The sequence below is a fragment of the Oncorhynchus kisutch genome, linkage group LG6 (genome assembly GCF_002021735.2).
Source record: "Oncorhynchus kisutch isolate 150728-3 linkage group LG6, Okis_V2, whole genome shotgun sequence".
Lineage (NCBI taxonomy): Eukaryota > Metazoa > Chordata > Actinopteri > Salmoniformes > Salmonidae > Oncorhynchus > Oncorhynchus kisutch.
Genome location: NC_034179.2, coordinates 27372372 through 27389094, shown reverse-complemented (window position 1 = coordinate 27389094; position 16723 = coordinate 27372372). Strand labels below are relative to the sequence as shown.

At 40.1% G+C, this 16723-nt stretch overlaps 1 protein-coding gene across 2 annotated transcripts in view; it reads left to right on the top strand.

Annotated features, from left to right (window-relative positions):
* The first annotated feature begins 159 nt into the window (after positions 1-159).
* stard8 (StAR related lipid transfer domain containing 8) overlaps positions 160-16723 on the top strand; it is a 42796-nt gene continuing 26232 nt past the window's right edge. The window contains exons 1-2 of one of the 2 annotated variants that reach the window (XM_020485233.2): positions 160-351; positions 1371-1404. In XM_020485233.2, the coding sequence (XP_020340822.1) occupies positions 307-351; positions 1371-1404 (79 nt within the window). In that variant the 5' untranslated portion in view covers positions 160-306. Of the gene's footprint in view, positions 352-1370; positions 1405-12593; positions 12897-16723 lie in introns of those variants that run through there. The other variant, XM_020485234.2, reaches the window with a different exon arrangement.

Here is a 16723-nt window from a genome sequence, read left to right as displayed (position 1 = left end):
AGATCTATATTATACTGTATGCTGTTTTTTGAGGGGCCTTTTTTTCCCCAGTTCCATAGTCCAGTGCTTCAGCCATTGGTATGCATAAAGCATCCTTTGGATCAGGCTTGTGCTACTGCTGTGATTTACTGTCCCAAGCCCTGCCCACTTCCCTCAGCCTGCTTCTCAACATCCTGCCTCCCAGCTCCAGCTCCAACTACAGCGCTGGGCTGTGGTGGATACTGAACAGCCATGCAGGACCCAGCCCCTCTGGCCGCTCTGTGACCTCGGATACAGGACCTGGGACCTTTCATAGGACACCTGAACATGGCCTTTTTCAGCTGTTTGTACTCATTGTTTGGAAGAGCAAAAGTAAGAACAATTTTTTTTACGTAAACAAACTTTTAAAAACGTTTAAATATTTTGCCCTACAAGCCCTACATTGTTTGAAATGTGTACCGGTAAAGATAAGAATGAATGTGATAAAGATAATCCTTTTTTAAATGTAGATTTATCATACTCCAACTGTGTTTTGGTCATGTATGGCTCAGTTGGTAGCTTGCAACTCCAAGATTGTGGGTTCGATTCCTAGGACCATCCATACGTAAAAATTCATGCCCGCAAGCCTGTAAGTTCCTTTGGATATAAGCGTCTGTTAAATGACACATATTAATACTATATATTTTGTATTTAATGGGTTCCTCTGCTTTTTAAGAAGTCATTCTAACTCCTTGTAATAAGAAACACCTCACTTATTTTTTTTTATAAACTACATATGTATATAGTTGCAGTTATATACTATTGTTCAGAAAGAAACATTAAAATAAGAGAGTTCTCATAACTTGCTACAGTTTCATAGTAGTGGTCTGTTCAGCATGTGACTCCCAAAGTAACGGACATTCCAGGCAGTTGGGAGTGGGTGTAGGAATGGAGTGAAGGCTGGCTTGTTTTCAGTGAGCATGCTCTCAAGGAGGTGTTATCCCAGAGTTACCGCAGCAACGGGATTCAAATGTAGCCTTTCTCAAGCGTCCACTTGGAGCCAATAGTGCTCCTTTTAGAAAGTTCTGACATCATTGAAAATGTAAGATCATAATATACGGCTGGAACAACACAGAATAGTTGATTCTTTGTTGAATAAATGTCACAGTCTACTACATTTCTCAAGTCTTACTTAATTTATCTAATTTTACTTCAAGAATGTTGTGCCTATGACCCATATATAACAAAGTTGTAACTTAAATACTGTTTTCTAACAATGTATTGACAACACATTTCAAATACATATCATATGTTAGAAAATAAATAAAGAGTTAGTGCACTTGATGCTGCAAAACATTCCATCTGAAACATTCCAAGTATGGACATGACATGCTCTATTTTCCTTCTTTCAGGTGATGTCCTCATCATGGGGCTACAAGAGAGCAGGTAAGGATAAGAGACTGACTACCATTCAGAGAAAATTGATTTAAGAGCAAAGCGTTGAGAGCAAAATATGTGCATCTCTTTTGTTATTGTTGGTTAATCAAATTGTCTACTCTATCTAGAAGTGTATAACCATCAGCTGGTCTTCTCAAAGAAAAACATAGCCTGGTATTAAGTAAATTGCAAGTAGTGGCCAATGATTTATATATATACTACTTGACTGACAGAGAACGCTGTTTTGAAGTCACCGCACCTCCATCTTGGCACTCCTCCCACTATTGTAAAAAATAGTTTGGATGCTATAGAAATGCATTTACAATTGTCTACATTTCTTTTGGCCGTAAGTATTATATTACAGACAGCTTAATGCATACATTTAAATTATATTTGTAAGCTAAACAAAAAAAACAAAAATATTATGTGCAGTACTAGTCAAAAGTTTGGACACACCTACTCATTCAAGGGTTTTTCTTTATTTGTACTATTTTAAACACTGTAGAATAATAGTGAAGACATCTAAACTATCAAAACAAATATTATATATTTGAGATTCTTCAAAGTAGCCACCGTTTGCCTTGATGACAGCTTTGCACACTCTTGGCATTCTCTCAACCAGCTTCACCTGGAATGCTTTTATAACAGTCTTGAAGGAGTTTCCACATATGCTGAGCACTTGTTGGCTGCTTTTCCTTCACTCTGCAGGTCAACTCATCCCAAACCATCTCAATTGGGTTGAGGTTGGGTGATTGTGGAGGCCAGGTCATCTGAGGCAGCACTCAATCACTCTCCTTCTTGGTCAAATAGTCCTCACACAGCCTGGAGGTGTGTTGAGTTATTGTCCAGTTTAAAAACAAATGATAGTCCCACTAAGCACAAACTAGATAGGATGGGGTATCGCTCCAGAATGCTGTGGTAGCCATGCTGGTCAAGTGTGCATTGAATTCTAAATAAACCACTGACAGCAAAGCAACATCAAACCTCCACTTCCATGCTTCACGTTGGGAATCACACATGCGGAGATCATCCGTTCACCTACTCTGCATCTCACAAAGACAGGGTAGTTGGAACCCAAAATCTCAAGTTTGGACTCACCAGACCAAAGGACAGATTTCAACCCGGTCTAATGTCCATTTCTAGTGTTTCTTGGCCCAAGCAAGTCTCTTCTTATTATTGGTGTCTTTTAGTAGTGGTTTCTTCGCAGCAATTCGACCATGAAGACCTGATTCACGCAGTCTTCTCTGAACAGTTGATGTTGAGATGTGTCTGTTACTTGTGAAGCATTTATTTGGGCTGCAATCTGAGGTGCAGTTAACTCTAATGAACTTATCCTCTGCAGCAGAGGTAACTCTGGGTCTTCCGTTACTGTGGTGTTTCTCATGAGAGCCAGTTTCATCATAGCGTTAATGGTTTTTGCAACTGCACTTGAAAACGTTCAAGTTCTTGAAATTTTCCGTATTGACTGACCTTCATGTCTTAAACTAATGATGGACTGTCATTTCTCTTTGCTTATTTGAGCTGTTCTTGCTACAATATGGATTTGATCTTTAACCAAATAGGGCAATCTACCTTGTCACAACACAACTGGTTGGCTCAAACGCATTAAGAAGGAAAGAAATTCCACAATTTAACTTTTAACAAGGCACACCTGTTAATTGAAATGCATTCCAGGTGACTACCTCATGAAGCTGGTTGATGGAAACATGGCAAAGGGTCGCGACTTTGAAGCATCTAAAATATTACATACATTTTGACTTGTTTATTGTGTTATTGTGTTAGTTTTGATGTCTTCACTATTATTCTACAATGTATCAAATTGTAAAAATAAAGAAAAACCCTTGAATGAGTAGGTGTGTCCAAACTTTTGACTGGTACAGTATTCTTTTTTTTTTACCCCTTTTTCTCCCCAATTTCGTGATATCCAATAGTTTAGTGGCTGGGGTGAACCTTCACCCAATCTTGTCTTCTCGCTACAACTCCCATACGGGCTCGGGAGAGACGAAGGTTGAAAGTCATGCGTCCTCCGATACACAACCCAACCAAGCCGCACTGCTTCTTAACACAGCGCCCTCCAACCCGGAAGCCAGTCGCACCAATGTGTCGGAGGAAACACCGTGCATCTGGCAACCTTGGTTAGCGCGCACTGCGCCCGGCCCGCCACAGGAGTCGCTGGTGCGCGATGAGACAAGGATTTCCCTACCGGCCAAACCCTCCCTAACCCAGATGACGCTAGGCCAATTGTGGGTCGCCCTACGGACCTCCCAGTCGCGGCCGGTTACGACAGAGCCTGGGCGCGAACCCAGAGTCTCTGGTGGCGCAGCTGGTGCTGCAGTACAGCGCCCTTAACCACTGCGCTACCCGGGAGGCCCCTTGACTGGTACATTTGACCGGAAAGTATTCAGACCCCTGGACTTTTTCCACATTTTGTTACATTACAGCTTTATTCTAAAACAGATTAAATAAATACAAATCCTCAGCAATCTACACACAGTACACCATAATGACAAAGTGAAAACAGGTTTTTAGAAATGTTTGCAAATGTTTTAAATATATTTACACAAGTTTTCAGACCCTTTGCTATGAGATTCGAAATTGATCTCAGGTGCATCCTGTTTCCATTAATCATCATTGAGATGTTTCTACAACTTGATTGGAGTCCACCTGTGGTAAATTCCTCATATTCTAAAATAGATTAAATAGCTTTTCCCCCCCTCATCAATCCACACACAATACCATATAATGACAAAGCAAAAACGGGTTTTTAGAAATATTTGGAAAACTGAAATATCACATTTACATAGGTATTCAGACTCAGTACTTTGTTGAAGCACCGTTGGCAGCGATTACAGCCTTGGGTCTTGTTAGGTATGATGCTACAAGCTTGGCACACCTGTATTTGCTGAGTTTCTCCCAGTCCTCTCTGTAGAGCCTCTCAAGCTATGTCAGTTTGGATGGGGAGCATCAATTCACAGCTATTTTCAGGTCTCTCCAGAGATGTCCGATTAGGTTCAAGTCCTGGCTCTGGCTCGGCCACTCAAGGACCTTCAGAGACTTGTCCCGAAGCCAGTCCTGCGTTGCCTTGGCTGTGTGCTTAGGGTCGTAGTCCTGTTGGAAGGTGAACCTTCACCCCAGTCTGAGGTCGAGTGCTCTGGAGCAGATTTTCATCAATTATCTCTCTGTTCTTTGCTCCATTCATCTTTGCTTCCATCCTGACTAGTCTCCCCATGAAAATCATCCCCACAGCATGATGCTGCCTCCACCGTAAGAATGGTGCCAGGTTTCTACCAGACGTGACAGTTGGTATTCAGGCCAAAGAGTTTAATCTTGGTTTCATCAGACTAGGAATCTTGTTTCTCATGGTCTGAGAGTCCTTTAGGTGCCTTTTGGCAAACTTCAAGCGGCCTGTCATGTGCCTTTTACTGAGGAGTGGCTTCTGTCTGGCCACTCTACCATAAATGCTTGATTGATGTAGTGCTGCAGAGATGGTTGTCCTTCTGGAATGTTCTCCCATCTCCTCAGATGAACTGTGGTGCTCTGTCAGAGTGACCATTGTGTTCTTGTTCACCTCCCTGACTAAGGCCTTTCTCCCCCGATTGCTCATTTTGAGTTTGTACGATTTAGGTGGTTCCAAACTTCTTCCATGTAAGAATCATGGAGGCCGCTATGTTCTTGGGGACCTTCAATGCAGCACATATTTTTTAGTACCCTACCCCAGATCTGTGCCTCGACACAATCATGTCTCGGAGCTCTATGGACAATTCCTTCGATCTCATGGCTTGGTTTTCACTCTGACATGCACTGTCAACTGTGGGACCTTATATAGACAGGTGTGTGCTTTTTCAAATCATGTCCAATCAATTGAATTTACCACAGGTGGACTCCAATCAAGTTGTAGAAACATCTCAAGGATGATTAATGGAAACAGCATGCACCAGAGTTCAATTTCGAGTCTCATAGCAAAGGGTCTGAATACTTATGTAAACAAGTTATTTCTGTTTTTCATTTTTAATGAAAATTCATTTTTAATCTGCAAAAATGTCTAAAACCCTGTTTTTTGCTTTGTCATTATGGGGTATTGTGTGTAGATTGATGAGGAATTTTTTTTCTTTAATCGATTTTAGAATAAGACTGTAACGTAAGAAAGTGTGGAAAAGGGGAAGGGGTCTGAATACTTTCCGAATGCACTGGACAATTTATTGAATTCCAGACATTGGTTATATTAGCTTCTGACTGAACATCACTTGTTGTTCGTCTTCAAAGTAGAAGTCTACACTGCTATTTTAAATCTGCTATGCATCAGGATTTGAAGGACAATTATAGCCATGAACTTAATATCCCACACCACACCAGAGAGTTCTGTAGTAGTCTATGCATCGTGTGCCATTCCTTACTTGGAAGGTGCACATTTACATTTTAGAGTGAGCTTTATTGCAGCGGGAATGTCTGAGAGATGAATTCAGTATATCTTCATTGAATACAGGACATAACTACAAATTACTTCACAGACTACATCTGGAAAAGGCTCTAGGTCATGAAGTTTCAAAAGTCAAAAGAATGTTACAACGGACAAGGGTTGCTGCTGAGAATGGATAGTGAAACTTGTAATGGTTTTAAATCAAAGTCCCCAACTTTTCAAACTCAAGACTGCACGCATAAAATGAGTGCTTTATTGCAAAGGAATTTAGACCACCAACATGTTGCAGGTAAATTATAAAAGTAGGCTATGCCTAAGTCTGTAATTGCTTAATCTATTAAATAGGCAACCACCGCAAAACATCAATTATGACATTTTTTACTGCCAGGCTGTATTCACAGCTACACTTTCCACTCAATTAATGGCTGCAAATCCTGATCAACCTATTCATTTTAGTTTAGTTACTGGGAAAGGATTGCACATCAATTTAAGCTATGGTATTGTCGCCTACAACCGAGTGCTGTTGAAGACAGAGCTAAAGGCTATATTAAAATAAGTTTAGGTAGGCTATGGATGCATCCAGATGATCCTGTAATAGCTTTAGCTCTGTCTAAAGAAGGCTCACCTTTGATCGACAGCCTCCAAATAGGAAGCTACCCAGGGCACACAGTCATAATGCAGCATTCACAACACAACTGTCTCCCATGAGCTTGTTGTGTTGTCATGTATGTATTTGCTAATAAACAGAAAGACATGCTTCTCATACTGTGAAATGCAACAAGATGAGCAGTCCCTTTTGTTTCACATTTTTTCATTATATTTGTCATTTCCTCTCATCCTTTTCCTTTGAGCCCATTTGAAATCAGTTCCATAGAAGAGATATGATAGGCTTAATAAAGCAACAGCTGCTCTCCAATCACAGGCTCAGGTTTAAAGGCCATGGTTTCCCTAGAGACAGCCCAGTGCCATTAATAACATGGTGAAGGTCTGAGGGTGGTGCTTTTTATACTATAAAATATTTTTGAGATTTAAAAAAAGCATAGATTTAGATGAGATTAGAATTGTCTCCTTTAAATAATACTTCAATGACCTGAAAGTAGCAATACTACGATCTTCAATGTTTAGGGAAAAAGCTATATGGGTGGATTATGTCCTAGTCTCATGCATAGGACTTGATGTCAGAATGTAAATGTACTGCAAAGCAGGCCTACCTAGCTGTAATTGCAAGGGCTCTGTTCAGTGAACATTATAATTTAAACCTCTTATTTATGGTAATGCTCTTTCTCTGAAAGTTGCACAGGTGATTGCAATCATGTGGAAATGTTGTTGATCATTGTCTCTATTCTATATCCCTCTTGTGAAAGTGTTTCTCCTCTATAATATCACAGACAAAGCATGTTCCACCCTACCAGGCATTGCACTAATTGTCCTATACTATAGTAAGAGGTGGCATGATTCAGGAGTTAGGGCAGGTGATGCACTCAGTAAAAAGGAAAAATCCTGTTGAGATGAAACAAGAATGAAAGGGTATATCTGACATATTATATATAATTTCTTCAGGTGATGGAAAGTTGTGTGGCATTGAGCACAGCCATGTGTTGGGCACCAGTGCTTGACTTTGACAGAAATAGGAGACGGTACTTATTTTGGATGCCGGTACTGTTTATTATTTAGGTGCAGGAGTTCCACAATTCTTTTGAGCGGATATTCTATAAGAGGTGCAGGAACTCAGCAGTAGAAGATTTGAGGTGCTGGTACTCAGCTCCGGTGAGCTCTTACCCAAGTTAAGCACTAGGTGGGCACACAGCATCACGTGGACTACCCACTCTGAGGAATGACAATGGTGTGAGGTATTGGGCACATGTCATCCTGGTAGAGGAAGAGATATAAACAGTGTATGGTCTGTTCTTTTTGATTGATTTATGATTGATTTGTAGTTACTCATTCTATTCCAAAATAGAAATTTGAGGAGCATGTGCAGGTTCATGACCCATGTGAGAAATGTGAGTGTTTGTCCATATTGAATGTTTGTATGCTGGAATATTACAGCAGGGAATATACACTTTTTTTAGAACAATTTTCGAAAGTAAGGTTTAATTACGCAAAGAAAAAGATCAGAGAATCAGACCGGTGTTTAGGAAGATTGTGGCATTATGACATGTTCTAGTCTACCAGCCTCCTCTAACAACTCATTTCCTGAGAGGTCAGCTCTTCTGTACCACACCTTTTCCTTTTGCTGTCTGTGTTACATATTCACTGTAGTTTCCCAGAAGGCCATATCTCCCTCTGAACCCATCTGCCGGTATGCAAGGAAATGTCTGTCATGGATTAGTCATAGAAATGGAAAATGAAAAGAGAGAAAGTTCCAAACTGCTTCTGAACTTTGATCTGATCATGAATATCAGGCCCTAATGGCCTTTCCTCGGGTAGATTTAGCTTATCTGGAAACTGTTATGAAGAGTATGCCATCATATAGTGTGCTATTGCAAAGCTTTATGTGGAAGGTTGAAGGTTAAACTTGTGTTGCTCTACAATACGATAACAGCTAGGTCCACTGGCCTTGAGCTTGACCTCTCAAATGGCAAAGATACTGTACAGACAGGGACAAATCAAGTAGAAGGAAAAAGATGTGAAGAAGACTACAGACAGTATTTCAGTATGTCATTTAACCACACAAACACCACACAAACACCGCCAAGAGTGATGTCAAGTATTTGTATTTGTATTTATTATGGATCCCCATTAGCTGCTGCCAAAGCAGCAGATACTCTTTCTGGGGTCCAGCAAAATTAAGGCAGTTTATACAATTGTAAAACATTACAATACATTCACAGATTTCACAACACACTGTGTGCCCTCAGGCCCCTACTCCACCACTACCACATATCTACAGTACTAAATCCATGTGTATGTATAGTGCTTATGTTAACGTGTGTGTGTGTGTGTGTGTGTGTGTGTGTGTGTGTGTGTGTGTGTGTGTGTGTGTGTGTGTGTGTGTGTGTGTGTGTGTGTGTGTGTGTGTGTGTGTGTGTGTGTGTGTGTGTGTGTGTGCCTGTGCCTGTGCCTGTGCTGATGTTTGTGTTGCTTTACATTCAACATGCCAATACCTCTCATAAATAAAAGTAGTGATGAAGTCAATCTCTCCTCCACTTTCAGCCAGTAGTGATTGACATATTAATATTAGCTCTCTGTGTACACTACCGTTCAAAAGTTTGCGGTCACTTAGAAATGTCCTTGTTTTTCAAAGAAAAGCACATTAAAATAACATCAAATTGATCAGAAATACAGTGCAGACAATGTTAATGTTGTAAATGACTATTGTAGCTGGAAACGGCAGATTTTTTATGGAATATCTACATAGGCGTACAGAGGCCCATTATCAGCAACCATCACTCCTGTGTTTCAATGGCATGTTGGGTTAACTAATCCAAGTTCATCACTTTAAAAGGCTAATTGATCAATAGAAAACCCTTTTGCAATTATGTTAACACAGCTGAAAACTGTTGCTCTAATTAAAGAAGCAATAAAACTGGCCTTCTTTAGACTAGTTGAGTATCTGGAGCATCAGCATTTGTGGGTTCGATTACAGGCTCAAAATGGGCAGAAACAAAGCACTTTCTTCTGAAACTCGTCAGTCTATTCTTGTTTTGAGAAATTAAGGTTATTCCATGCGAGAAATTGCCAAGAAACTAAAGATCTCATACAATGGTGTGTACTACTCCCTTCACAGAACAGCGCAAAGTGGCTCTAACTAGAACAGTGGGAGGCCCCGGTAGTGGGAGGCCCCGGTGCACAACTGAGCAAGAGGACAAGTACATTAGAGTATTTAGTTTAAGAAACAAATGCTTCACAAGTCCTCAACTGGCAGCTTCATTAAACAGTACCTGCAAAACACCCGTCTCAACATCAACAGCGAAGAGGCAACTCCGGGATGCTGACCTTCTAGGCAGAGTTCCTCTGTCCAGTGTCTGTGTTCTTTTGACCATCTTAATCTTTTATTTTTATTGTTCCAGTCTGAGATATGACTTTTTCTTTGGAACTCTTGTAAAAGGGTTTCCTAATGATCAATTAGCCTTTTAAAATGATAAACTTTATAATTTATTACAAGTTTATTACAAGATTTAATTGAGGTTCAGCGTTTAGTGACAATGCTTTTAATATTAGAAAAATGTAGGGCTAACATTCCTTGTCACCCACTCTGAAACTAATTGCAGCTCTTTGTTGAGTGTTGCAGTCATTTTAGTCGCTGTAGTAGCTGACGTGTATAGTGTTGAGTCATCCGCATACATAGACACTCTGGCTTTACTCAAAGTCAGTGGCATGTCGTTAGTAAAAATTGAAAAAAGCAAGGGGCCTAAACAGCTACCCTGGGGAATTCCTGACTCTAACTGGATTGTATTTGAGAGGCTTCCATTAAAGAACACCCCCTGTAACTCTTCATCCACATTATAGCAAGGGTTGTAAAGCCATAACACATACATTTTTCCAGCAGCAGACTATGATCGATAATGTCAAAAGCTGCACTGAAGTCTAACAAGACAGCCCCCACAATAATTTCATCATCATCATTTCTCTCAGCCAATCATCAGTCATTTGTGTAAGTGCTATGCTTGTTGAGTGTCCTTCCCTATAAGCACGCCGAAATTCTGTTGTCAATTTGTTTACTGTGAAATAGCATTGTATCTAGTCAAACACAATTTTTTCCAGAAGTTTACTAAGAGTTGGTAACAGGCTGATTGGTCGGCTATTTGAGCCAGTAACGTGATGATACAAGTGCTGAAAGCACAATTTTGTCTTGGACAATAGTATGTGTATTTGGTCTTGGTTTTTGTGATTTCCAGATGTTTTCCCAGTCGTACATGACAGGGATGTACAGTGCCTTCAGAAAGTATCCACACCTCTTGAATTTTTTCACATTTTGTTGTGTTATAGCTTGAATTTAAAATGGATAAAATGTAGATTTTTTGGTCTCTGGCCTACACACAATACCCCATAATGTCAAAGTGGAATTATGTTTTTTGGCATTTTACAAATGAATAAGAAATGAAAAACTGAAATGTCTTGAGTCAACAAGTATTCAACACCATTGTTATGGCAAGCCTAAATATGTTCAGCAGTAAAAATGTACTTAACAGATCACATAGTAAGTTGCATGGACTCTGTGTGCAATAATAGTGTTTAACATGATTTTTGAATGACTACTTAATCTCTGTACACCCCACATACTACTGTCTGTGATGGGAGAAAACTGAGGATGGATGAACAACATTGAAGTTACTCCACAATACTAACCTAATTGACAGAGTGAAAAGAAGGAAGCCTGTACAGAATACAAATATTCCAAAACTTACATCCTGTTTGCCACAGGGCACTAAAGTAATACTCCTGAGTGGCTCCCGAGTGGCGCAGCAGTCTAAGGCACTGCATCTCAGTGCTTGAGGCGTCACTACAGACACCCTGGTTTGAATTCAGGCTGTATCACAACCGGCCGTGATTGGGAGTCTCATAGGGTGGTGCACAATTGGCCCAGCGTCGTCTGGGTTTGGCCGGTGTAGGCCGTCATTGTAAATAAGAATTTGTTCTTAAACTGACTTGCCTAGTTAAATAAAGGTTACTCTAAAAAAAATACTGCTAAAGAATGTGGGGCAAATCCAATACAACACATTACTGAGTACCACACTCCATATTTTCAAGCATAGTGGTGGCTGCATCATTTTATGGGTTTGCTTATAATCGTTGAGGACTGGGGAGTATTTGAGGGGGAAAAAATACAGAGTGGATCTAAGCACATGCTTTCCACCAGACACTGGGAGATAAATTCACCTTTCAGCAAGAGAATAACCTAAATCACAAGGCCAAATCTACACTGAAGTTGCTTACCAAGAATACAGTGAATGTTCCTCAGTGGCCGAGTTACAGTTTTGACTTAAATATACTATGACACGCCCTAAAAATGGTTGTCTAGCAATGATCAACAACCAATTTGATAGAGGTTGAAGAATTTTGAAATTAAAAAAATAAAATAATGGGCAAATGTTGCACAATCCAGGTGTAGAAAGTTCTTAGAGAATTACAGCTGTAATCACTGCCAAAGATGCTTCTACAAAGTATTGACTCAGGGGTGTGAATAGTTATCTAAATGAGATATTTCTGTGTTTCATTTTCAATAAATGAGCAAAAATGTCTAAACTTGTTTTCACTTCGTCATTATGGGGTATTGTGTGTAGATTGGCGAGAAAAAAATATTTAATCCATTTTGAATTCAAGCTGTAACACAACAAAATGTAGAATAAGTCAAGGGGTAGGAATGTTTTCTGAAGGCACTGTATATTGTTTCCTCTCCTCAGATTTGGCTTGTTTCAACAAGTCTGCTGTGTGAACAGAGATAGGCACCGACCGTTCTACCCCTTGGTTTGATAACATTTGTGACAGCTTCAGAGATATGTTTAAATAGTTGAAATAAATAACTATTTCAGAGGTGTCATAGATTTTAGAAGTTAAACAAGAAAGTTATTTACTGAAGCTCTGAAAGGACAGACAGGGAAACAGTTGTAGGCCTAAATTTAGGGTAGTTAAGTAAAAGGAATAAAACATATTATAATTGTGCAATCAGTTATAGTTTGAAAGGAAGACATTTAACAATCTTTCTGTATTAAAGTTGTGGTTTTTAAGGCTGTGTTAGAGTTTGCGAAAGCCTGTAATTCACCCCCTCACTAGCTCAAATGGTATGGCCTTCCTGGAGGGGGGTGGGGTGTCTGAGGTGGGACAGTTGTTCAAGAGGAACCAGATGGTTTTCAGCATGAATGGGGTCATGAAGGGCAGGTTCTGTTAGGCTGGTACAGTTGTTCGCAAATAGAAAAGTAGTGATAACTGGAAAATCTGGCTGCAGTTCCCTTGCTTGGTTTCTTTTGCCTGCTTGAAACTGTTCTTCTTGGATTTGTGTAACTAACTCTCAATCATTTATGGAATCTGTAAAGTTTTGACCTCCACCACCAGGCTACTGTTGAGTGTTTTGGGCTTCAATGCCCTTTTTATTTGTTAATGAGTGGTCGGACTAAGTTTCAGCAACTGCTCGGAAAAAATGGTGAGTATGAGACTTATCCTTTCTGAAAATATGATCTTATTTTTTGTTAGTTCATTTACATGTCAGTATATTATGGAGAACCATGGAGAGAAAAAGAGAGGGACAATTTAGGTCATATGATTGATTTCTTCTTATTAAAAAAAGTTCAGAAAGATCTATTAAGATTTACTGATTTAAGAATTAAAAACATAGAATGAAAGGTATGATTTAGAAAGCATTATGATGTGCTTTGAAAAACATCATGTTCTGTCTTCTAAAGAAATAGTCTTTTTAGGGTCATTATACAGCTGTATCTACTTCTAAATACATTCTGATTAATGTTTAAAGCCCATTGTAGTGAACAATTAAGCGGATTTGAACATTATGCTAATTATATATTATAATGGTATATGCCTAACCATAATGTTAAAGCCATCTACTGTGTCGAGAGAATGAGACCTTTGAACTCCTGATGTCACCACACATGCTCAATCCTGCTGGAATTTTAATCAAATGGAAATGTACAGTAAGACTTGTTGATCGTGTGGGCTTTGGACCCTTGGTGATCAATGGCTTGCATTGTGGTAGCTTAGCCGTCCATTGAAAAGTTGGGTATGAAACAATGGCAGCCTTACATCTCCTGCGAACAATACCAATTATTCAGTTTTGAAAGAGAAATGGGAATTCAGGGATTTGTGGTCACTGAGAGAATATCCCCTCTCTATCTTTGGACCACTATGTTTTTCTTGTGTTTATGGTGAAGTACTGACAATAACATTTGCATTAATTCAGTGAATAAGAAAAGTTGTTTGAAATCGAAAGAGATTTTTTTCAAGGTATAAAATGGTATCAAATATAAATGGTATGAAAAAAGGCACACGCATTTCATTCTTCTATTTGTAGATTTTTAGGTAATACATTGAAGAATGTGGACCTCGTACCACAGCAAGGCTTTCTAGGCCAATCACAATGTTGCCTAATTTATTTTCTGGTTTTAATAGTCCTCTGAAATTCCCCTGAGAAGTACAGCAGTCAGAGAAGAACATGATCATTAGATAGCACATAAACGATTGGTTATATAGTAATTGATGCCCTCAGCAGCACAGAGAACACACTATATTATAAAATATGCAGAGCCCCTTAGGACACTGTGGTATAAACGTCTCCCTTTGTGTCAACACTCCCTCCCAGTGCTGGGGATTTCCTGTCAGCCATTAGCCTCCCATCCACCCTACCCCAGTCTGCCCCGCATGGCTCTCTCTCTTCTCCGTGGTGTCAAACCATCTTCTCCTCAGATGAGGAGTTTAAACAGAAGCAACACCTCCACCACCAGAGACAGACACCTCTCCTGATCAGTACTCTCTCCCCCAACCCAACCCAGAGATAGGCACCGACCGTTCTGCCCCTTTGCTCACCTCACACCCAGACAGGGAAACAACAGCTCGCTCTGTGGTTAACCTTCACTTCACTCTTGATAAAAAGGCAGCACTCTGCTCCCTCATAGAGAACCAGGTCTTCCCGTCTAACCTTCAAGTCAACTTGACAGGCAGGCAGGAGAAAGATAGGCAGGCAGCCCTCCTGCTCACCTCTCACCCCCAGAATGATAGTCCTTCCTTCTGTTCACCCCCAACCTCTGAAGAGACAGCCACATTTGCATTCAGACACAACAGTCATCAAATCTATAGAACGTGACTGGTCAAAACTCACAGTCTAATCAAGCATAGCAACAAGTCTCATAAAAATGCTTTGCTTCACCTTCTGTCCAACTTTCAAAGTGCTGATGAATGAAAAGACTGTTGTTGAAGTGTCTGTAATATGATTTCCACGAATGCAGCAAATCGCCTTATTTTTTTGTAAACATCTGCTTGGAATTTAAGGAATTCAATCATCACTTGTAGAAATGTAGTATGGCATCCATATTATATACTTAATTAAGCTTGTTGATGGCGGCAGTGAAGTGCAGAAGTCAGAGGAGAACATGATCAGTGTTCCCTTGTAAGGAGCTCTGAATGACGACTTGTTAATACTCCCCAAGTCTCAGCTGTTCAGGTATCTGATGGTGTCAATGTTCAGTGGGCGGCTTCAAGCCTCAGCATGAGGGAAGGGCTAGACTCCAATTGGCAGGCGGCTCAAATGAAAACCGTAGAGAAGGAAAACCAGATGGTAGCGCTGGTCAGGATGCTGCACTTTCCTCAAGGCAAATCTGTTTGAAGTTTCAACAGCTTTCCAGCTGCTTCTCTGACTGATTACAGGGAAGGGACAGTCAATCTTTAGAGATGAGAGGAAGGATATGGAATATTATACTATTTTTGCAGTGAAGGAGCTTTCTGACATACAGTACCAATGGGAGATTCCTCTAAACGTCAATCACTGTAGTAGTCCCTTTGTTTTTCTTCTTGGGTGTCTTAGGTTTTGACTTTCCTGTTGGAAATGAATCATGTTGCTTACTGACCTCAAAGCAGAGAGGATTCTGCTGGTTTGGCTTAAATACGTAATAGAAACCCATGAACTAAGAAGGCATGAGGCTAACCAAGTCAATGGTAGAAGTGTATGTCATGTAGCTATTTTAGTTTCAGTGGGTGGCTTGTACCGTTTGAGTATGTATTCAATGAGTGATCCCAATGAGTCTGCATATAGGCTACAACTGGCCTTTTCCTGGAGCCAGTTTGCTGTAGGGTAGGGCAGTTAGGGAGGAGATATCTGCATGGGAAGGAAGCATGGCTTCCCCGGGGACCCGCACAACTCACTCTACAGGTCTTTCAGCTTGGAACTCATGAATTAACGAGAGGTTCCTTACAATTATACTCATCATCTCAATAATGATATAGGCCACACAGATTTAGTTCATGTTCCTTTGATATCAATTGTGATGTTCTGAATAACTGAGTAGACTGGTAATTTGGCAATTGTTCAGATACTGCTCTATACCTTCTGAAAATTGGTGTTGCGAAGACCTATTTCACAAATTCTCTTTTACTGCTGGAGTTTCAGGCTTTCCCTGGTGGATAGCACAGTGCTTGAGAACACAGGCCTCAGTTATGATATCCAGTCGGAGCTTTGGGTGTATGGGAGTTAAGGAATGTCATAAGGAGGTGGAGTCTCCCGGAGAGGAAAAGAGAGGGACAATTTAGACGTGAGTCAAACATACAGTAGTCTATAGTACAGTAAACTGATGCAAGAGGTCTTTGTGTGAAAGGCTCACTGGTTATTGTATGTCCATTCATTACCTTTTAGATAAACTATCAATTGTCTCTCCATTAAAAATCCAACGTTGTAGGCTACGAGTTAAATATTTACTAAGCAGGATCTTAACCATTTTCAGAATTTTCAAAGCATGGGTTGAATTTCATGATGGGCTTCATTTGTAACCTTCCGAGGATATGTTCTTCACATAATAGAATTTTGTGTTCAGACCTCATAAATATGTTCTATTTACCTCGTATGTTGCCAGGTGGTTATCTGAACCAACCATATTGCTAAAAGGCCACATTGACAATCTACCGGAGGCAGTAATGTCAGTGCATCCACATATCCCACCCAGATGAGGTCTTACAGACGTGTTTAGTTTCTATGAATTTTTGCCAGTGTCATGCCAATGTCATGCACCAGTAGTGACAGTATTGTTAAAGTGTGGAAAGTTGTAAAGCCAAATAAAGTGATAAACCAACTTGATAGATATTGGGGGTCTTTCATTTGGCCATCATCATTGCCTTCTATCAGGCTCTCCGAATCTGGTTGGAGGAATATGTATAGTGAAACTATTGCGGAACCTTTCGCTTTATGTAACAAGTCAAATCATAGCAATCACCTACATTTTCATTTAGAATACTTTACTTAGGTTGTAACTG